Source organism: Bufo gargarizans, chromosome 3 (genome assembly GCF_014858855.1).
Source record: "Bufo gargarizans isolate SCDJY-AF-19 chromosome 3, ASM1485885v1, whole genome shotgun sequence".
Lineage (NCBI taxonomy): Eukaryota > Metazoa > Chordata > Amphibia > Anura > Bufonidae > Bufo > Bufo gargarizans.
The window spans coordinates 374,966,607-374,989,972 of NC_058082.1; the positions used below are offsets into that span (position 1 = coordinate 374,966,607).

Below are 23,366 nucleotides of genomic sequence, written 5' to 3' on the forward strand. Positions count from 1 at the left end.
GTTCCGGATTTTTGGCCGGAGCAAAAAGTGCAGCATGCTGCGGTATTTTCTCCGGCCAAAAAACGTTCCGGTCCTGAACTGAAGACATCCTGATGCATCCTGAACGGATTTCACTCCATTCAGAATGCATTAGGATAATCCTGATCAGGATTCTTCCGGCATAGAGCCCCGACGACGGAACTCTATGCCGGAAGACAATAACGCAGGTGTGAAAGAGCCCTTAGCCAGTAATTCTGTGGTAATGACATGTATGTTGCCTTTCTTTCCTTCAAGGAATGTATAAAATATTAAATATTCACATAAACATTCACATATTAAATATAGAGGAGTCGGAGTCGGAAGTACCAAAAACTAAGTAGTCGGAGTATTTAACTACCGACTCCACAGCCTTCGAACGGATCCAAGGAATGTAATTTGCGCGCAATAGTAGGACATGTTCTATCTTTTAACTGAACGGAAATACGGAAACTGAATGCATATGGAGTACATTCCTTTTTTTTCTTTTTGCAGAACTATTGAAATGAATGGTTCCGTATACGGACCGTATACGGAACTCAAAAAACGGCCTGTAAACGGAAAAGAAAAACTGTAGTGTGAAAGAGACCTAAGTCTTATTATCTAAAGTGAATATGGCACATTTACTAAGGTACTTGCGACACTTTTAGATAGAAAAAGTGTTGCAAATCCCCTTTACTGTCTGGCCGTGCAAAAATATTGTGTGCACAGCCGGTTTTGCTCCGTGTACGCCAGTTGGGCAGGATAGGGGCCAGGCCTTGTCGGGGGCCATGCCAGTGCTTGGACTCCAGCCCCGGCAAATTTACTTACATTGCAGGCGCGAATTTAGATAGAAACTAGAAGTTTTTACTCCAGACGCACGGATTGCCATAGACATGCCTAATTTATGATGAGGCACACGCCACATCATAAAATAGACGGATCTTATGGCAGCCCAGAAGGGGATACTAAGACCGGTGTAAAAAGCGGGCCTTAGTTAATATGCCCCACTGGGTCTGTAAGAAAATTGAACCGCACACGGATGCTACCAGCGTGTGGTCCATTTAATAAGTAATCCATCCGTCTAGAACACATACTAGCTTTGTCTGTTTGAAAGGGGTTTTATTGTTGTATAATTTGAAGGTGCTATAGCTATACAAGGCAGTTAAAGGGGTTGTGTCACTTCAGCAAGTGGGATTTATCATGTAGAGAAAGTTAATACAAGGCACTTACTAATGTATTGTGATCGTCCATATTGCCTCCTTTGCTGGCTGGATTCATTTTTCCTTCCCATTATACACTGCTCATTTCGTCTACCCTGCAATCCATCAGTGGTGGCTATCCTTGCACACTATAGTAAAAAGGCTGGCCTCTTTTTCTATAATGTGCAAGCACGGCCACTGCAGATGGATTGCAGGATGGTCATAACCATGGAAACAAGCAGTGTATAATGTAATGGAAAAATGGGTCTAGCCAGCAAAGGAAGAAATATGGATAAGAGCAATATATTAGTAAGTGCCTTGTATTAACTTCCTCTACAAAATACATGCTATTTGCGGAAGTGAGACCACCCCTTTACCATCCCAGCCAGCACTAATCAGGAAATGAGAAACGGTCTTATGCAATTCAAGCCATGTCTAACCATGGCATGTTACTCTAAGATCCCGTGATAAGAATTTATACATGAAAGATATCCTGCATTCACACTGTATAGTATACTCACCTAACTATACTTCATTATAGCTGCTTCATATGAAGAGTAACAAGTACCTTACTGTGAATAAACGCCTTCCTGCACTGCTGGAAAAGAATGCCATGCGTGTTACTCTTGATGCAACTGGAAATGAAGGGTCCTGGCTTTTCATCCAACCCTTTTGGAAACTGCGCAGTAATGGAGACAATGTAAGGAAATCCCTGAAACATACAATGGACTTGGGAAACTGGAAAATAAAGTTGACAGCAGAAGAAAAATAAGACATTCAAACCTGAGTATATCTAGCTAAATGCTCCATATTTTATTTTTCAGTGGGACCACTATTCACAAGTGCTAGTAGTGTCTGTAGGACTCGAGCATTTTGATGAATACATCTTTGAACATGACATAAAGCAAATTTGCTTAAATGGAATATGTCATCTGAAAATTACACATTGTTTAAAGGGGTTGTCTGAGTTATGTTAAAAAAAAAATGCAGCACTGTAAGGCCTCATGCACACGACCGTATAAACTTTGCGGTCCGTAAAAAACAGATCCGCAAAAAATAGGGATGACGTCCGTGTGCATTCCGTATTTTTCCGTATATTGTTCCGGAACGGAACTGCTGTACCCTAATAGAACAGTACTTTCCTTGTCCGTAATGAATAATGCATAAACAATGAATATTTGTGGACATCAACAAAGACTGCCTTTCCCCTCCCCCTACTCCGTAAATGTAGTGAATAAAATTGCTGCCCTGAGTGAAATGTCTAACTGCTGGGATACTCATGTTGTATGTGTAGGACTACAAGTCCCACCTGTACAGCAATGACATTGCTGATACACACAGGATCTTTCCCCTACCTGTTCTTGTGCAATGCTCTGCAAAACTCCTCCAGTCTGTCAGCTCTGTTCTTTGTAGTGTAAGGAAAGAAGATCCTGTGCCCAGCATTTGTCACTTCACTGCCTGGAGAAGAGGAAGCCCTGCAGTTGCTCATCAAAGCCTCCAACCCAGAGTCTGTGCTGCTAATGGTAGAACGGGTTAAACTTTGCTAAAGAATCCAGTGGACAGAAATCAGCAGATGGCGGTGCAGGGGGTGTGGCCAGCATAGTGACGTTTCGTGCACAGGAACAATCCCGCTCCCCAGGCTTATGCACGTTAACATCATTAGAGCAGGGAGAGAAGCTGACATCACAGGTCATGTGACCTTCAGTGAAATCTGAGAAACCAGCCACTGCAGAAGAAGTGAATTGTAAATCACTTACATTTGGTTAGTAAGAAACATAGAATGAACATACAAACAAAAAAATAACTTTGACAACCCCTTTAAATCGTGTTTTTATGTTAAACAAATTTTCATTTTTTTACAATTTTTGGTGATTTTATTTATTTATTTTTTCAATGCCACTATCTGTATAAAAAGAATACAATCCTGCAGTTTTCACACTGGCCACTAGGCCTGAAATATGTTAAAGGGTCCTCCTGGAAAAGATAATGATGTTTTATCCTCAGGATAGGACATCATTATCACATCAGAGGGAGTCCAAGTCCTGACACCCCCACGTATCAGCTGTTTCAGGGAGCTGCTGTGCTCACCGAAGCTCTAGTTGGCGATGCAGGCTCCCAACAGCTTTCCAAGGAGAGCGCTGTACATTTTGTAGTGGCAGTGCTTAATTTTGCAGCTGAGCCCATGACTTGACTTGAATTGCGCTGAGCTAGGCCATGTGACCAATGTAAAGTGATGTAACTGACCTAGGAAGAGGCTGCGGTGTTTAAAGGGAACCTGTCACAGGGATTTTGGGTATAGAGCTGAGGACATGGTTTGCTAGATGGCTGCTAGCACATCCGCAATACCCAGTCCCCATAGCTCTGTGTGCTTTTATTGTGTAAAAAAACCGATTTGATACATATGCAAATTGACCTGAGATGAGTCCTGTCCCTGACTCATCTCACGTACAGGACTCATCTCAGGTTAATTTGCATATGTATCAAATCAGTTTTTTAAAGCAATAAACGCACACAGAGCTATGGGGACTGGGTATTGTGGATGTGCTAGTGGCCATCTAGCAAACCATGTCCTCAGCTCTATACCCAAAATCCCAGTGACAGGTTCCCTTTAAGCCCTCTTCTAACAGCTGATTGGCAGGGGTCACAGGTGTCTCACCCCTGCAGATCTGATACTGATGACCTATTCTGAGGAAAAATCATAGATCAATTTTCCTGGATAACCCCTGTCCTTTGTGAGCAGCTACATGGGCTATAGGCACAATGCACACAAGGGGACCCCCTTGACTTATATGCAAGAGTTTTCTAGGCATGCTGTGTGACCTGTCCAGAGATCAGGAGGGGGGATATAAGCTGTAATACTATCTATTGCGAATAGTGGATCTTGTTTTATCTATATAGAGATGTTTATTGTTATTCTGCCTAGAAAAATAGCTAAAAATAGCTTTTGACCTATTATTTTGACCTATTATTAGCCCTAGTGGCCAGTGTGAAAATTGCAGGATTGTATAGATTTTTGTATAATACAGGTAGTGACACGACATTTTCTGATGGCACATTCCCTTTAAGTAGATCTTTTTACAAATAGCAGTGTGTATCAGCATAAATATGGTATTCCGTGTAAAACAATACTGAATGTGAAATGAACATGCATCTCTCTTATAGGTGGTTGTTGGTGATAAAGTAAATCTTAACCCTGTGAATGCTGGGCAACCTCTACATGCTAGTAACTATGAACTAAGTGACAATCCAGGATGCAAGGAGGTGAGAACAATAGATATATGGGCCCTTGTGCTATTTAGGCATGCAAATGTATTTTACAATGTCATAACTTGAAAGATACAGTTGTTTCCTGTGTATTACAGTTTGGTGAATGATTATAAAGTACATGCTTTTGTCCAGTAAGTTCAAGCTGACTCTGCTTTTTATTGACTTTCCAGATATCATTTGCAGGTGTGTATGAGTGACTAAGGCTACTTTCACACTCGCGTTTGGTGCGGAACCATCATGGATCTGCACAAACGCATCCGTTCAGATAATACAACCGCATGCATCCGTTTGTATTATCTTTAACCCTTTCATGACCAAGGGTCATTGATGCCCCAGTGTCCAGGTCAAAATTTACAAATCTGACATGCGTCACTTTATGTGGTAATAGCTTTGGAACACTTTTACTTATCCACGCCATTCTGAGATTGTTTTCTCGTGACACATTGTACTTCATGATAGTCATATATTTGAGTCGATATATTTCACCTTTGTTTATGAAAAAATCCCTAATTTACCCAAAATTTAGAAAAATTCTCAATTTTCCAAATTTCAATTTCTCTGCTTCTAAAACAAAGTCATACCTAATAAAATATTTATTACTTAACATTCCCCATATGTCTACTTTATGTTGGCACCATTTTGGAAATGTCATTTAATTTTTTTAGGACGTTAGAAGGCTTAGAAGTTTAGAAGCAATTCTTACAATTTTTAAGAAAATTTCCAAAACCCACTTTTTAAGGACCAGTTCAGGTCTGAAGTCACTTTGTGGGGCTTACATAGTGGAACCCCCCATAAATGACCCCATTGTAGAAACTACACCCCTCAAGTTACTCAAAACTGATTTTACAAACTTTAACTCTTTAGGCGTTCCACAAGAATTAAAGGAAAATGGAGATGAAATTTCAAAATTTCACTTTTTTGTCAGATTTTCCATTTTATAATTTTTTTTTCATTAACACATTGAGGGTTAACGGCCAACCAAAACTCAATATTTATTACCCTGATTCCGCGGTTTACATAAGCACCCCACATGTGGTCGTAAACTGCTGTACGGGCACACGGCAGGGTGCAGAAAGAAAGGAATGCCAAACGGTTTTTGGAAGGCAGATTGTGCTGGATTGGTTTTCTGAACGCCATATGTTTTTTATTTTTCTGCCGATCGTGCATGGGCTCGTTTTTTGCAGAAAGTGTTGAGGTTTTTATTGGTACAATTTTTGGGTACATAGGATTTTTTGATCATTCGTTATTACACTTTATGGGGCAAGGTGACCAAAAAAATGGCTGTTTTGGAACAGTTTTCTTTTATTTATTTTTACAGTGTTCATCTGAGGAGTTAGGTCATGTGATAGTTTTATAGAGAAGATCGTTACGGACGTGGCAATACATAATATGGATACTCTTTCTTATTTATTTAAGTTTTACACAATAATAGCATTTCTGAAACCAAAAAAAATATGTTTTAGTGTCTCTATAGTCTGAGAGCCATAGCTTTTTAATTTTTTGGGCGATTGTCTTAAATAGGGTATCATTTTTTGCGGGACGAGGTGACGGTTTGATTGGTACTATTTTGGGGGGGTCATACGCCTTTTTGATTGCTTGCTGTTGCCCTGTCCACTGATGCCCTGTAGGTGGCAACAGTGGACGGTTTTGCAAAGCTTCCGGTTGTCATGGCCCCCTCCCTCTATTAACCCCATGGATGCCGCTGCCGTGGCATCTATGGGGTTACAGAACTTACAGCAGAGTGTCAGCATAGAGCTGACACTGATGATGGCGGCAGCTCAGGAATGGAGCCGCCGCCATCAAATCCTATTGTCCTCCTCTAAAACCTAGGGGGGTCTTTTGGGCCTGTGCATATTATAATGAGAAAAATATGGTAATTGTTGACACCCATCCGTTAAAGAAAGAAAACCAACAATGGTCACTGGAATAACTCGAAACTGACAAAAGTAATAAAAAAATAATTACTAAAAATCAGCTAATAAAAATCTGACATTGCTTTTGAATTGTGGTTCAACAGAATAATTTATAAAACAAACTATTGAAACTGGCCTGGACAAAAATGATGACACCCTTAACTTAATATTTTGTTGCACAAGGGAAACATTGCGATCAAACAATTTCTGTAACTCTCAGTGAGACTTCTGCACCTATCCACAGTTAATTATGCTCAGTCCTCATGAGGTTTAAAGGGTGCTTTGGGTCATTATCCGGTTGGAGGTCCCATGACCTGCAATTAAGACCAAGCTTTATGACACTCGGCTGCACATTTTGCTCCAGAACTTCTTGATAATCTTGAGATTTCATTGTACCCGCTGTAATGTTATTCTTCCCTACCTCGTGAGATTTCCCTACCCTCGTCACTTCCGGTCGCACCGTACATGACGTGAGGAGGTGTGCCGCGCCGCGCAGGCGCACAACAACAGGTTAGGGAAATTTCACAGCAGAGTGCGTATGCGTCGGGGGCCTCGCCGGCGGTTAGGGTAGGGAAAAATTATGGGCCAGTGCTCAGGCGCGGTGATCGGATGGATGTTCTCAGCTGGACACCGGCCGACACTGCGCATGCGCCGGGAGCCTCATCGGCGGTTAGGGAAGGGAAAAATTGCGTACGGGCCAGTGCCTTTTCTCTACCCCAAACGCTGGTGAGTCTCCCAGCGCATGCGCAGTGTCGGCGGTTGTCCAGCTGAGAACATCCATCCGATCACCACGCCTGCTCACTGGCCCATAATTTTTCCCTACCCTAACCGCCGGTGAGGCTCCCGGCGCATGCGCATTCTGCTGTGAAATTTCCCTAACCAGTCGTTGTGTGCCTGTGCGGCACACCTCCTCACGTCATGTCCGGTTCGAACGGAAGTGACTAGGGTAGGGTAGTCTAACGAGGTAGGGAAATATAACTTTACACCAGCACAGATTCAAGACACCCTGTGGCAGATGCAGCAAAGCAGCCCGAAATACAACTGAGCCACCTCCATGTTTCACAGTATGTACTTTGGGGGTCATTTATTAAGACCAGCATTTTCCTGCCGTGAGTGGGGAAAAGTCACAGATTGCGGTGCATATATCTGATAATAAATGACCCCCCTATGTTCTTTATTGTGAATATAGAGCTGCTGCGACTTGCCAAAAAGCTCTAGTTTTGTTTAAAGGAAATTCTCCTAGAAGCTTTGTGGGTGGTCATTATGTATTTTACCAAATTCCAATCTTGCTTTTTTATAATTTGCTTTTAACAGTGGTTTCATCCTCTGTCGTCTTCCATTAAAGGGGTTGTCGCACGAAAACTATTCTACAATTTTCAAACCAGCACCTGGATCTGAATACTTTTGTAATTGCATGTAATTAAAAATTTTGCATAGCCACAGAGTTATTGAATAAAATCTATCTGTATAGTGCCACCTGTTATTTGTTTTGTTTTCTTATTTCTTTGACCTGCTCACTGAGAAGGCCACACATGCTCAGTTTCATTCTTCAACTGCCTCCTGACTGTGACAGGGAGAGAATAGACATGCCCCTTAGCTTCAGCAGAAAAGACACTCTCCTTGAGCTGTCAGCTTGATAGAAATCTAGTAGAGCAATTAATGTGGAGATCTCTGGATCCATGTGAGGTACAGGACTGGTTCTAGCTGTGTTAGATTGTCATGTGTCATGGGATAACCTCTTTAACCCCTTAAGGACACATGACGTACCGGTACGGCATGTTTCCCGAGTCCTTAAGGACACATGACGTACCGGTACGCCATGAGTTTAAAACGCGATTGCGGCGCTGTGGGGGTTAATCGGAACAGGATGCCCGCTGAAATCATTCAGACTGTCACAACGCCGGGGGGGGTCATATGACCCGAACCCCCCACTCCCCTTGTATCGGCGATCAATTCAGACCTGCGCTTTCTGCCGTTTCTGATCGGACCGCGGGGATCAGAAACTTTAAAATGCCCAAAATAAATGCCTCCTCTTAAATATTCATTGGTGTCCAGTGGTTATACCAGAATGTCAGCACATTGCTGACACTCTGGTATAAACGGCTGACATCTGTGCTGTGATGTCAGCCGTTTAACCCTTTCCATACCGCGGGTTAACAGTCAGCCCCCCTCCTTCCAGACCCCCAGTTGTGGCAGACGGGGATGGTTCCCATTGCAACAGGACGCCTTCTCAGGCATCCTGCTGTCCATGGTGCTGAACAGATCTGTGCTAATTGCATAGATCTGTTCAGAAAAAGTGTAAGTAAAATACAGTACAATACACTATATAGTGTACTGTACTGTATTATACAGACATCAGACCCTCTGGATCAAAAAAATGTCAAAAAAGTAAAGATAAAAAAAAACATTTATCACTGAATAAAAATGAAAAAAAAAAATACACTTCACATATTAGGTATCGCCGCGTCCGTAACGACCTGATCTATAAAACGGTCATGTTACTTTCCCTGCACGGTGAACGCCATAAAAATAAAACTATGAGGAAATTGAAATTTTCCCCATCTTACTTCCCAAAAAGGTAATAAAAGTGATCAAAAAAGTTGCATGTACGCCAAAATAGTACCAATCAAACCGTCATCTCATCCCGCAAAAATCATACCCTACCCAAGATAATCGCCCAAAAACTGAAAAAACTATGGAAACCATTGTGTAAAACTTACATAAATAAAAAAAAGTATACATATTCGGTATCGCCGCCTCCGTATCAACCGTATCTATAAAAATATCACATGACATAACCCCTCAGGTGAACACCGTAAAAAAATAAAAAAAAAAAAAATAAAAACGGTGTAAAAATTATTGGGGGTCATCTTACGTCACAAAAAGTGTAATAGCAAACGATCAAAAAGTCATATGCACCCCAAAATAGTGCCAATCAAACCGTCATCTCATCCCACAAAAAAAGAGACCCTACCTAAGATAATCGCCCAAAAAATGAAAAAACTAAAACGATTTAAAAAATGAAATCATTGTGTAGAACTTACATAAATAAAAAAAATTGTATACATATTTGCTATCACCGCGTCCGTGACAACCTGCTCTATAAAAATACCACATGATCTAACCTGTCAGATGAATGTTGTAAATAACAAAAAAATCGTTGCAAAAAAAGCTATTTCTTATTAGGGCTCTTTCACACCTGCGTTATAGTCTTCCGGCATAGAGTTCCGTCGTCGGGGCTCTATGCCGGAAGAATACTGATCAGGATTTTCCTAATGCATTCTGAATGGACAGTCCGTCCTTCAGGATGCATCAGGATGTCTTCCGTTCCGGAACGGAATGTTTTTTGGCCGCAGCAAATAGCGCAGCATGCTGCGCTTTTTGCTCCGGCCAAAAATCCGGAACACTTGCCGCAAGGCCGGATCCGGAATAAATGCCCATTGAAAGGCATTAATCCGGATCCGGCCTTAAGCTAAACATCGTTTCGGCGCATTGCCGGATGCGACGTTTAGCTTTTTCTCAATGGTTACCATGGCTGCCGGGACGCTAAAGTCCTGCCAGCCATGGTAAACTGTAGTGGGGAGCGGGGAGCAGCATACTTACCATCCGTGCGGCTCCCGGGGCGCTCCAGAGTGACGTCAGGGCGCCCCAGGCGCATGGATGACGTGATCGCATGGATCACATGATCCATGAGCATGGGGCGCTCTGACGTCATTCTGGAGCGCCCCGGGAGCAGCGCGGACTGTAAGTATGCTGATCCCCTGCTCCCCACTACTACTATGGCAACCAGGACTTTAATAGCGTCCTGGGTGCCATAGTAACACTGAAAGCATTTTGAAGACGGATCCGTCTTCAAATGCTTTCAGTACACTTGCGTTTTTCCGGATCCGGCGTGTAATTCCGACAAGTGGAGTACACGCCGGATCCGGACAACGCAAGTGTGAAAGAGGCCTTACATTGCCTCACAAAAAGTGTAATATAGAGCAACCAAAAATCATGTGTACCCTAAACTAGTACCAACAAAACTTCCTCCCTATACTGTAGTTTATAAAATGGGGTCACTTTTTTGGAGTTTCTACTCTAGGGGTGCATCAGGGGGGCTTCAAATGGGACATGGTGTCCAAAAAAACAGTCTAGCAAAATCTGCCTTCCAAAAACCGTATGGCATTCCTTTCCTTCTGCGCCCTGCCGTGTGCCCGTACAGCAGTTTACGACCACATATGGGGTGTTTCTGTAAACTACAGAATCAGGGCCATAAATAATGAGTTTTGTTTGGCTGTTAACCCTTGCTTTGTAACTGGAAAAAAATATTAAAATGGAAAATCTGCCAAAAAAGTGAAATTTTGATATTGTATCTCTATTTTCCATTAAAACTTGTGCAACACCTAAAGGGTTAACAAAGTTTGTAAAATCAGTTTTGAATACCTTGAGGGGTGTAGTTTCTTAGATGGGGTCACTTTTATGGAGTTTCTACTCTAGGGGTGCATCAGGGGGGCTTCAAATGGGACATGGTGTAAAAAAAACTGTCCAGCAAAATCTGCCTTCCAAAAACCATACGGCGCACCTTTCACTCTACTCCCTACTGTGTGCCCGTACAGTAGTTTACGGCCACATATGGGGTTTTTCTGCAAACTACAGAATCGAGGCAATAAATATAGCATTCTTTCACTCTACTCCCTACTGTGTGCCAGTACAGTAGTTTACGGTCACATATGGGGTTTTTCTGCAAACTACAGAATCGAGGCAATAAATATAGCATTCTTTCACTCTACTCCCTACTGTGTGCCAGTACAGTAGTTTACGGTCACATATGGGGTTTTTCTGCAAACTACAGAATCAAGGTAATAAATATAGCATTTTGTTTGGCTGTTAACCCATGCTTTGTTACTGGAAACATTTTTATTAAAATTGAAAATTTGCCAAAAAATCTAAATTCTGAAATTGTATCACCATTTGCCATTAACTTTTGTGGAACACCTAAAGGGTTAACGACATTTGTAAAATCAGTTTTGAATACCTTGAGGGGTGTAGTTTCTAGAATGGGTGGTTTCTATTAAGCCTCACAAAGTGACTTCAGACCTGAACTGGTCCCTAAAAAGTGGGTTTTTGAACATTTCTGAAAAATTTGAAGATTTTCTTCTAAACTTCTACGCCTTGTAACATACCCCAAAAATAAAATATCATTCCCAAATTGATCCAAACATGAAGACATATGTGAAAAGTAATAACTATTTTTGTAGGTATTACTATGTATTATAGAAGTAGAGAAATTTTAACTTGGAAATTTATAAATAAAAACACATTTTTGGTAAATTTGTTTTTATTTATAAATAAAAAAGATTTCATTTTTTTTACTTCATTTCCCCAGTGTCATGAAGTACAATATGTGACGAAAAAACAATCTCAGAATGGCCTGGATAATTCAAAGTGGTTTAAAGTTATCACCACTTAAAGTGACACTGGTCAGATTTGCAAAAAATGGCCTGGTCCTTAAGGTGAGCTAAGGCTGTGTCCTTAAGGGGTTAAGTGCACTTTGGCTAAGAAAGCAACTGATGGTGTGATCTGACACAGATGTACCTCTTGACTTTGGAGTTCCCCTCTAATCTCTTTGCAAGGTGTTCTGGGCTCTTTGGATACCAGTCGTATTATCCATCTCTTCAATTTGTCATTAATTTTCCTCTCATGGCCACATCCAGGGAGGCTGCCTACAGTCCCTTAGAGCTTAAACTTCTGATTAATATGTATAACTGTAGTAACAATAACATCACACTGTTTGGAGATGGTCTTGTAGCCTTTAACATGTTTATCTATAATTTTCTTTCTAATCTCCTGAGACAACTCCTTAGCTTTCTTTGGTCCATGTTTAGTGTGGTAAACACCATGATACCAAATAGCACAGTGACTGCTTTTCATTCTTTAAATAGACAGACTGACGGATTACAAGTTTGAAGATACCTTTGATGCTGATTATAGGACACACCTTAGTTTAACATGTCCCTGTCGTTAAGTTATTTTCAATTTCTTTTAGTGATGCCATCATTTTTGTCCAGGCCAGTTTTATTTGTTTTGTTTTTTTAAATTTTCAATTCAACCACAATTCAAAAGCAATGTCTGATCTTAATGAATTTTATTTATTATTACTTTTGTCAGTTTCAAGTTATTCCAATGACTATTGTGGGGTTTTCTTTCTTTAATAGAAGGGTACCAATTATTTTGTGCACATGTGTAGTTGCTGTTGGATAAAATAAGGTGTTCTACAGTGACAAGTGATAGCTTCTTATAGCTCTTCTTTGCATGTTTTTTTACAAAAATGTAGTGTTTGACCAGTTTATTGGACTTGACCCTTTGATAATTTGCACAATACATATCAAAATATGGGCCAAATTCGACACTAAACAGTAAAACTGCAGGTGCTGGAAAAGTAATATTACCACCTATAAGAAATGCTGCAGTACTTCTGTAGTATTTCTTAGACTCTCAGCTGCCATGGCAATACAGTGGCACCCTGTGATTGTACTGCAGGCGTGTCGATGTGTTGACTAAGGGCCGTTTCACACGAGCGGATGCCGTGCGTGGCATCCGCTCCGTGAAAGAGTGCCAAGACCCGCTGCAGACTGCAGAGGCATGGAGCAGTAACATGACTGTTAATGCTCCGTGCCTCTCTGTGATCTCTTTCCTACGAAATCACAGTGACAACTGTGATTTCGTAGTAAAGAGATCACAGAGAGGCACGGAGCATTAACAGTCATGTTAATACTCCGTGCCTCTGCAGTCTGCAGCGGGTCTTGGCACTCTTTCACGGAGCGGATGCCACGCACGGCATCCGCTCGTGTGAAACGGCCCTAAGGGAGCCCCCTTCTTCTAACAACTGCTGTGGTAATTATGAAAACAGCCTGGATCAAAGTTATCTCCGATTCTGGTTGTTGCACAGCTAATACACTCCTGCAAATAGCACAAGAAAAGCTCCTATATTTGTGCCTTACAAATTTACAATAACCACTCATGCACACGACTGTACATATTTTATTGTCCGCAAAACACGGATCCTCAAAAAATGCGGATGACATCCGTGTGCATTCCGTATTTTGCGGAATGGAACAGCAGGCCTATAATAGAACAGTACTATCCTTGTCCGTAATGCAGACAATAATAGGACATGTTCTATTTTTTGGCGGAACAGGCATACGGACATACGGAAACGGAATGCACGCAGAGTAACTTCTGTTTTTTTTTTGCATACCCATTGAAATGAATGGTACCGCATATGGTCCGCAAAAAAAAAACGGAACGGACACAGAAATAAAATACGTTTGTGTGCCTGAGCCCTAACAGTTATTTGTGGGAAGAACATAATGTACATTGCATTGCACCAAGTGGTTAATTTGGGCAAGAGGTTTTCGTGGCACATCTACATAAAGTATATTACAGAACATTATGCCATTTAAGCTGTTAGACTGTAGTAATGCATTAGTATTTGACTGGAATTTCTCTGCTTAAGGTAAACTCCCTAAATTCTAACACCAGCTGGAAGATCAATCTGTTCATGCAATACAAAGACTACATGGAGGATGTCCTGAAAGGGGTAAGAACAGAAATATGAAATCCATGATTTATTTCTTTCATGTTTCCAGAACAAGCAAGACAGCATTTTTTTTTCTCATAATCATCCTTATTGCTTTGATACCAAATAGAGGGACACTTAAAGGGGTTGTCTGCTTTTTATATTGATGACCTATCTTCAGAATAGATCATCATTATCAGATCAGCAGAGGTCTGACTGCCGCCACCCTCAGCTGTTTAAAGAGAAAGCCATCGACATTGCAGTGTAACTACAACTCCGCCATGCCCATTCACTTCAGTAGAATGGCTCTGCCCTATTCACTTGAAAAGACTACATTATGTAGTATCTGTGTAGTTTGATCATACAGTCATATTTTACTTTACTCCTCTTTTCGTGCAACTAAGGGCAGTATGGCAGAAGAAAGACAGTATGACTATGGGATCAGACTACACATAGGAATTATTTGTATGCATGGAGATGTGCAATGGCAGGATATTTTTACTCGTTATTTGTAAAACTTTTTCATTTTTTAAACATATTAGATTAATAGAAAATGGTTGCAAAAGTGCCCATAGTCTTTAACATACATTATGATGTGGTAACATTTGATTTTAAAGACAGCACGGTGGCTCAGTGGTTATCATTGATGCTTTGCAGTAATGGGTATGAACCCGACGAGGGACAACATCTGCATAGAGTTTGTATGTTCTTCCTGTGTTTGCAGGGTTTCTTCTAGGCACTACCTTCCAGATTTCATGCCAAACTCCAAAAACTATACAACTTGCTTAATTGGCATCCAACAAAAATGTTGGGGTCGATTGCATATATGGCAGCCACTGATTTCCCAGGGAGTTGCCCCAGCAGCACAACTATCCTTGCACTTTTAGTCCCTGTGAGAAAAGCCCATTATGAATGTGTTATTTTAATTCAGTTTTTAATAACAAATTTATTATGTAATTCAGTTTTCAGATATTTTATCTTTTAGGACATTGTCAATTCCTTATATCAGCTGACATAACAAAAGCTAGGTGCTTCACAGTGTTAAAGGCAGTGAGTGTGGAACCACTGTGCCTACTAACTAGTTTGGCTTTGGGATAGTCTTGAGGACATTATCTTGGAGGACATTATCTTGGAGGACCCCATTATCTTGGAGGACGTTAGAATGCTTAGAAGTTTAGAAGCAAATCTTAAAATTTTTAAGAACATTTCCAAACCCCAATTTTTTCAGGACCAGTTCAGTTATGAAGTCACTTTCTGGGGCTTACATTTTAGAAACCACCCATAAATCAACCCATTTAATAAACCCATTTAATAAACTACACCCCCAAGCTATTCTAAATGGATTTTACAAACTTTGTTAACCCTTTAGGTGCCTCACGAGAATTAAATGAAAATGGGAATAAAATTTTAAAATGTCACTTTTTTTTGCAGATTTTAAATTTGTATCTAAATCTAAATCTATTACCCTGAATCTGGAGTTTTCAGAAGCACCCCATGTGTGCTCAAAAACTGATGTATAAGCACACAGCATGCTTCAGAGTGGAAGGAGCACCATATGTCTTTGGGAGAGCGTATTTAGCTGGAATGGAAATTGGGAGCTATGTCGCATATGAAGGGGGCCTTACAGAGGAAACCTCCAAAAAGTGACCCCATTCTGTAAACTACACCCCTCAAGGAATATTTCAAAGTGTGTAGTGAGCACTTTGACCCATCAGGCATATCACAGAATTAGGAAACGCTTGGCTGTGAAAATGAAAAATAAAAAATGTTTCCCCAAAAAGTTGATTTACACCCAAATTTTTCACTTTCACAAGGGGTAACAAGACAAAATGCACCCACATTTTGTTCACCATTTCCCCTGGAAACGCCAACACCCTATATGTGTGCATGGCAGGGTTCAAAAGGGAAGTAGCGCCATAGGGCTTTTGGAGGACAGATTTTGCAGGATTGGCTTTTGGGAGCTATGTCATATATGAAGACACCCTGAGGTACCCCTAGAATGAAAACCCTCAAAAAGTGACCCCATTCCGGAAACTACACCCCTCAAGGAATATTTCGAGATGTGTAGTGAGAACTTTGTCCTCAACAGTGATTCATGAAATTGGCTGTGAAAATGAAAATTTACAATTTTTTCCAGAAAAATGGACTTTAGGGGGAACTGGAGAAAATGTAGCCTAATTTACTGCCCATTTTCTCCTGATTACAGCAATACCCCATGTGTGCTTGTATACTGCTATATGGGCATACCACAGGGGGTCAGAAGGAAAGGAGCACCAAATGGCTTCTGAAAGGCAGATTTCACCGGAATTATTGACAGGCGCCATCTTGCAATTGAACACACCCTGAGGTACCCCTAGAGTAGAAACCCCCAAAAAGTGACCCTATTCCGGAAACTAAACCCACAAGGAATATTTCAAGGTGTATAGGGAGCACTTTGACCCATCGGGTGTCTCACAGAATTAGGAAACGCTTGGCTGTGAAAATGGAAAATTCAATTTTTTTCCAATAAAAGTTGCTTTACACCCACATTTTTCACTTTCACAAGGGGTAAAAGGACAAAATGCACCCCAAAATTTGTTCCCCATTTCCCCCGAATACGACAACACACCATATGTTCTCAAAAAGTTATGTATGGGCGCACAGCAGGCTTCAGAGTGGAAGGAGCGCCATATGGCGGTTAGGAGAGAGGATTTAGCTGGAATGGTATTTGGGAGCTATGTCGCATGTGAAGACACCCTGAGATGGCCTTACAGTGGAAACCCCCAAAAAGTGACTCTATTCCGGAATGCACACCACATTTTGTTCCCCATTCCGTTCAAATACGCCAACACCCCATATGTGCTAAAAAAATGATGTATGGGCGCATGGCAGGGCTCTAGAGTCAAACAGCTAACATGGATTTTGCTGACCTGAATTGGCAGACATGGATTTTAGGTGCCTGAGGTCCCCAGAAATAAAAAAACCAAATAAGTGACCCCATTTCAGAAAGAGCACCCCCGTACGAACATTTTAAGTGGTAGAAAGGGTACTTTTCAGCAAGCAGGTGTCTCTCAGAAGACAGAAATACTCGTGAAAGCATTTCAAACCACATATTTGTGTGTGGGGGGGGGGGGAATTACTAGCAGACCCCAATTTTTTTTTCCACAAGGGGTTAAAGGAGAAAATGCACCCCAGGTTGTGTTCCCCATTTTCTCCCCATTCAGGAAACACTCCATATGTGCTTGTAGCCTGCTGTTTGGGCGCACAGCAGACAAACGGCAATATATGAAACTTGCTGACAGGCCTGAATTGGCAGATGTGGATTTTAGGTGCCATGTCGCATTAAATAAATTCCTGAGGACCCCAGAAATGAAAGAGCGCCCCGTACGAACATTTTAAGTGGTAGAAAGGATACTTTTCAGCAAACAGGTGTCTCACAGAAGGCAGAAATACTAGCGATAGAATTTCAAAGCATACATTTGTAAAAATGAAAAATTACTAGCAGACCCCAATTTTTCACTTTCACAAGGGGTTAAAGGAGAAAATGCACCCCAGTATATGTTCCCCATTTTCTCCCCTTTTTGCAAACACCCCATATGTGCTTGTAGTCTGCAGTATTTGCACACAATAGGTCTTTTCACAGAATAAAATATATAAGACATCCTGCATGATATGTTAATGAATGTTGCTGATGTACATGGCTACATTTATACAGTATATGCACAAACAATTATGGGAAGCTCACCAGAATAGAGCACGGCCTGCTACCATCCCATAGCTAATCGTATATAAGAAATAGGAAATGGCCAGCTCACAAGAAGTAAAATAAAACTTATTTATTCCTAACTTGTAAAATCACGCCTATAATTGACCAATCGTACATATGAATAGTACACTAAAAGATAATTACATAAGTATACACATATAGCAATATAAAAGTAATATAACTGTAAAATATCAGTGTGCCTACAATAGTCACGGTCCCTCCTTTATAATAAACTGGGGCGCTCTCGCAGCTTACAATTTCATATTATGACTGCAATCCTTTATAATTTTCGCTGCAATTTCCTGTGTTGATATAATTCCAACTGTGAAATAAAAAGTTCTATGGAGCTTGGGTAAGTGTCCAGTATATTTGCACACAGACATAGATGCGTCTAATATTTGTGGTAGATTGATATCACTTAGCCGTTTTACATGTGGTGTAGTGTACTGGATAGCTTTCCTTTCGCGTGGTGTATAGCGCTACGCGCTTCTTACCAGATGCTTATGGTTATCTGCGGAGTGACACCTGTTCGTATTCAAGCTGTACATCGCTAGCTTCTCAGGTAATCTCCGGCTGATGGCGACACTGCGCACCTGCGCAGTACGAGTTTCCGGACGCTCACGGCCCCATGAGTTGTTTCTCTCCGATAGTGAAACTTCACGCATGCGTACTTTAAAGGAGAACTGTCACATTTAGACCCTAATTTCAATTCTCATATATGTATTTACTAATAACATGATATTCCAGAATCAGTTACTATTAGACTGACTTACCCCATATTTAATAAGATTCAGCCTTTAGCAACCAGTCTGCATAAAACTGCAATTTCACTATTCAGTTAAGATGGCCGCCACTGCCCTCACCCTGAGGCTAATCCCGCCTGCCCTCACTAGCTAGTAACATTAGCCCCCCAAAAGTGTCAGTAACCAGAGCCCTCCCCCTAAAGGGTTAATCTCCTGCAGCACAAAGGGGTCCTCTTACCACATGTTGCTTTCATTTATACACTGAGCAGACGGCAGATCTCCCTTCCTTGGTCTGCGCTGCACCAACTCTACTTCTCCAGCTCTGCTGAGTGAGGGAGCGTCTGCCAAGCGCAGGGACAGGGAGAAGTGCACACAGCCCAGGCACGGTTATCAGCTGCTGGGGAGGACCTGGCTTTAATCATTTACTTACAGTCCCTGGCTGTCAGTAATCTGACCCTGCAGGCTGCATGCTTCTGCGTCCTCCGTCCTTCAACACATAGACGGACCATGCCTAGCAACCTTATTTTAAGCACAGGTAAAAGTAGGCATTACAGAGAACAAAACTGTGGAATTAAGGGGTAATTGAATACACAGTGAAAAGTTTAAATAGGGCCACCAAGGAGATATTAATCACCACAATCCAATACTCCAAAATATATATATATATATATATATATATGACAGTTATCCAGTTATCCTTTAACTTTCCAATCGCCTTTGTAGTAATCTGGGATTTGATATTCTGAAGGTATATCACAGTATTTTTAGGAATGCAGTCCTTATAGCCAGACGTGTTTCAAAACCGCATGGGTTTCTTTCTCAGTGGCAAAAAATTATGTTGAGAAAGGGGACACACACCGCTCCTTATAAGGAGCCTAAGCTTGAGTTAAAACCTGGACCGAACCGTGAATTCTACTAGCATGTCTTGAACATTGCTATATTTGATTTACATTCTGTTATAAAATCCACAACATTCTTCACATATACATCAGTAATAAAAATTACACAATAGCGACACTGTGTATAATATTGTACAAAGATCGTGAAATCATTCATTAAGCCGCTACATATTAACACAGGAAATTGCAAGGAAAATTATAAAGGATTGCAGTCATAATATGAAATTGTAAGCTGCGAGAGCTCCGCAGCTTATTATAAAGGAGGGACCGTGACTATTGTAGGCACACTGATATTTTACATTTATATTACTTTTATATTGCTATATGTGTATACTTATGTCATTATCTTTTTAGTGTACTATTCATATGTACAATTGGTCAATTATAGGTGTGGTTTTATAAGTTAGGAATAAATAAGTTTTATTTTATCTCTTGTGAGGTGGCCATTTCCTATTAGTTACATTTATGCAGTCACAGAAAATAATGCACTATAATAATAGATGCAAGCATAACATCTGGACTAAGCCCTCACTCTATTGATAAAATCTGAGACACTTGGTCAATAAATTTTGATCAAAACACATCTAAGCCCACCTACCAAGCGACAAGGTGGTCTCAGTTCAGGCAGGTCCTGCGCTAAACCTGCCTGAATAAACAGACATGGATTTTAGCTGCCATATCGCATTAAATAAATCTCCTGAGATACCCAGAAATGAAAAAACCCCAAGAACTGACCCCATTTCGGAAAGAGCACCCCCGTACGAACATTTTAAAGCACACATTTGTAAAAATGAAAAATTACTAGCAGACCCCAATTTATTAGTTTCACAAGGGGTTAAAGGAGAAAATGCACCCCAGTATATGTTCCCCATTTTCTTCCCTTTTTGCAAACACCCCATATGTGCTTGTAGCCTGCTATATTGGCGCACAGCAGGTCTCTAGAGGCAAAGTGCAAAAAACTGTTTTTTGCAGGTCTGAATAAACAGACATGGATTTTAGCTGCCATGTCGCATTAAATACATTTCCTGAGGTCCCCAGAAATGAAAAACCCCAACAAGGGGTGGAAAGTGAACGCTTGTCTCCGAAAAAAATATGAAATAAATTAATACTCCATGGATGAGTGGTAGATTCTAAAACACTCCTGCATGCACAAGCCAGGTTTTTCAGGGCAGGTTTCACAGTGGTAAATGGTGTCTTTCCTAATCCTCCTTTTGGAACACACCCTGCATCTTTTTTTGGTCCGTCCCTTCCTTGCTGTCTAGGGGACTTGACCTGGAAAATTTTGCCCTGGTACAACACGGGCACCATAACTTCCTGAAGTACTGGGACCCTCCCCGGCCTGGGTTTGAAAAAGAAGGGCCTTGATTACCGCCTCTTGGAACTGAAGGAAAGCTCCTCTGTGGCCTGCAGAATGAAATAGCACATACGCATTGCACATTGCCATCTGTACAATGTGTACTGCCAGCTTTTTGTGCCACACTTTTGTTTTTCGTGTGGCACTGTAGGGCTTCAGAGGTTGATCTACAAGATCCACCCCTCCTATGTACCTGTTGTAGTCCAGAATACAAACTGGTTTGGGGGTAGTGGTTGTGGTACCACGTACAGGGGCAGGGGAGCTGGCATTAGTGTGAATGGTGGTCAGTACAAGGACATCTCTCTTGTCCTTGTACTTAAACACCAGCATGTTATCATAGAGGAGAGCCCTTCTTTCACTCATTCTCAGTGGTTGCCCTACCAGGGATCTAGGGAGGCCTCTCTGATTTTTGCGCACTGTGCCGCAAGCCAGTACTTCTGTCAGTTTGGGACCTGAATAGGGGTATGCTGATATAATAGTTATCTAAGTCCAGCAATAGAGATAACCCTTATAGAGAAGAATATAATTTTAACAATAATTATACATAAATGACGTACAACGCACAACTATTTTAGGTAGAGCCACCAGAAATCTGGGTTAGCTAATATTGGGTGGGGAATCTCTCTCTAAACTTAGACCCTAAGCTATCCCTCTGCCCAGGGACGGCCCCTAATGGTGGGGACTCCCTGTCCTCGAGCCTTGGCTACCACCTCCTACTGTACCCTTGGTTAGTGTCAGCGGGTGGGTATTGGCCTCAAGGTGGGCTCCTATATAGACAGACAGAAAAAACAACGAAGTGCCCTTTGTATACAACCCTGATGATGTGTCCACATCAAGAGGTACAAGGTGCACTCAAAGAGCATCTAAAAACACCCTAGTATGATAGTATGGTAAATACCTCAAACATAATTATAAAGCAAACCCCAACGTGTTTCCCCCACGGTGTGGGATCATCAGATATGCTGATTGTTGATTAAAATAGAATTGAGGGGCGACTAACTTTCTCGTGTTTCCTTTGAACTTCACGACTCTCCCTTCGTGGACCTTCTATATCTTGGTCCGTTTGTCGACTCTCTGGGTACCTCGCCCCTCAACTCTATCTTAATCAATGATCATTGCCCCAGATTGGCCTTAGGGCCTTTTTGTGGGATATCCCTACTCTCTATTCCTTCTTTTCCTTCCCTCCTCCCCCCCTCCCTTTCTTTTCTTTCCCTTATCCCCGTTAGTTTGTGAGGCTATCATAAATTGAATGTCCCTTTTAACTAGGCCAATTGTCAATTATCCTAAACAATGAACATGAACAGGTTCACTGTATACCTGTTTGCTCCCCCCTGCTTTATCACGAGGGGCTAGCATATACAAATTGCTCTGACGATCTTTTCTCTACTATTAGTCCTCCCACTACTTTTTGGTTTCCCTCCTACTTGGCCCCAGACAGTGGCACTCTGATCACTTTCCTTATATAAGGTTATCTGCACCACTTGAGAATCACGCTATCGAGTTGCATCTATACAAATTATGGGGAGGTGAACGCTATGTGCTATGTGCAAAATATAAACCTAATTCATTCCTGTACCCTACTTCCCTCCTCTTTGTAGAAGGTTGGGTCCGTTACTGCATAACTCTATCTCAGTGATGAAGCGCAGAGCACATGGGACCAGAATGGTGATGCGGTCCAACGACCGGAAGTGGCATGCGTTCCACAGTAGAACGCACGCATGTACTCAGTAGCTTCACCGGCTAGCGGAGGCTACAACATAGAGTGTGCCACCTGGGACTGATTGGGAGGGCTATTAAAAGGTAGGGCTGGACGGATAGACAGTGTATTGGACTTGAGGAGGATCAACCATGGAGGACTAATTGCAGCAGATACCGACTGTGAGTACTTTCTAGGCACCTCAGCCTCACTCTTAGGATACACTAGATTATTAAATGTACGTCTCATGTAATACAGGCGATCTGATTCAACAAGCCATCTCCCTTTGGTCGGATTCTGCCTACTGAGTGGCGTATTTGAGGTATCTACCATACTATCATACTAGGGTGTTTTTAGATGCTCTTTGAGTGCACCTTGTACCTCTTGATGTGGACACATCATCAGGGTTGTATATAAAGTGCACTTCTTTGTTTGTTTTTTCTGTCTGTCTATATAGGAGTCCACCTTGAGGCCAATACCCACCCGCTGACACTAACCAAGGGTACAGTAGGAGGTGGTAGCCAAGGCTCGGGGACAGGGAGTCCCCACCATTAGGGGCCGTCCCTGGGCAGAGGGATAGCTTAGGGTGTAAGTTTAGGGAGAGATTCCCCACCCAATATTAGCTAACCCAGATTTCTGGTGGCTCTACCTAAAATAGTTATGCGTTGTACGTCATTTATGTATAATTATTATTAAAATTATATTCTTCTCTATAAGGGTTATCTCTATTACTGGACTTGGTTATTATTCACTGATTGACCCATTATATATTCTCTACCCATAATTGCTGGACTGTATATAATAGTTATCCACATAGAGGTGGTAACCCTTATCCAGCAGTGGGTACAGTAAGTCCCGCATAATCTTCCCACTAACTCCTAGGATGGGGGGGGGGGCATTCTGGGTGTTCTATCTGGGAATCTCTCCCTTCATAAACTCAGAACTTGTGGGTGTACCTGGAGCTTCTCACAAAGTTTGTATATTTTTATGCC

General features: G+C 41.6%; 1 protein-coding gene across 2 annotated transcripts in view; it reads left to right on the top strand.

The window, feature by feature from the left end:
* The window catches only part of ITPR3 (inositol 1,4,5-trisphosphate receptor type 3), a 498,562-nt gene that overhangs the window by 88,878 nt on the left and 386,318 nt on the right, over nt 1-23,366 (top strand). For both annotated transcript variants that reach the window (XM_044288135.1, XM_044288136.1), the window contains exons 5-7: nt 1,738-1,896; nt 4,359-4,457; nt 13,875-13,958. In XM_044288135.1, coding sequence (XP_044144070.1) covers nt 1,738-1,896; nt 4,359-4,457; nt 13,875-13,958 — 342 coding nt within the window. The remainder of the gene's footprint in view (nt 1-1,737; nt 1,897-4,358; nt 4,458-13,874; nt 13,959-23,366) is intronic.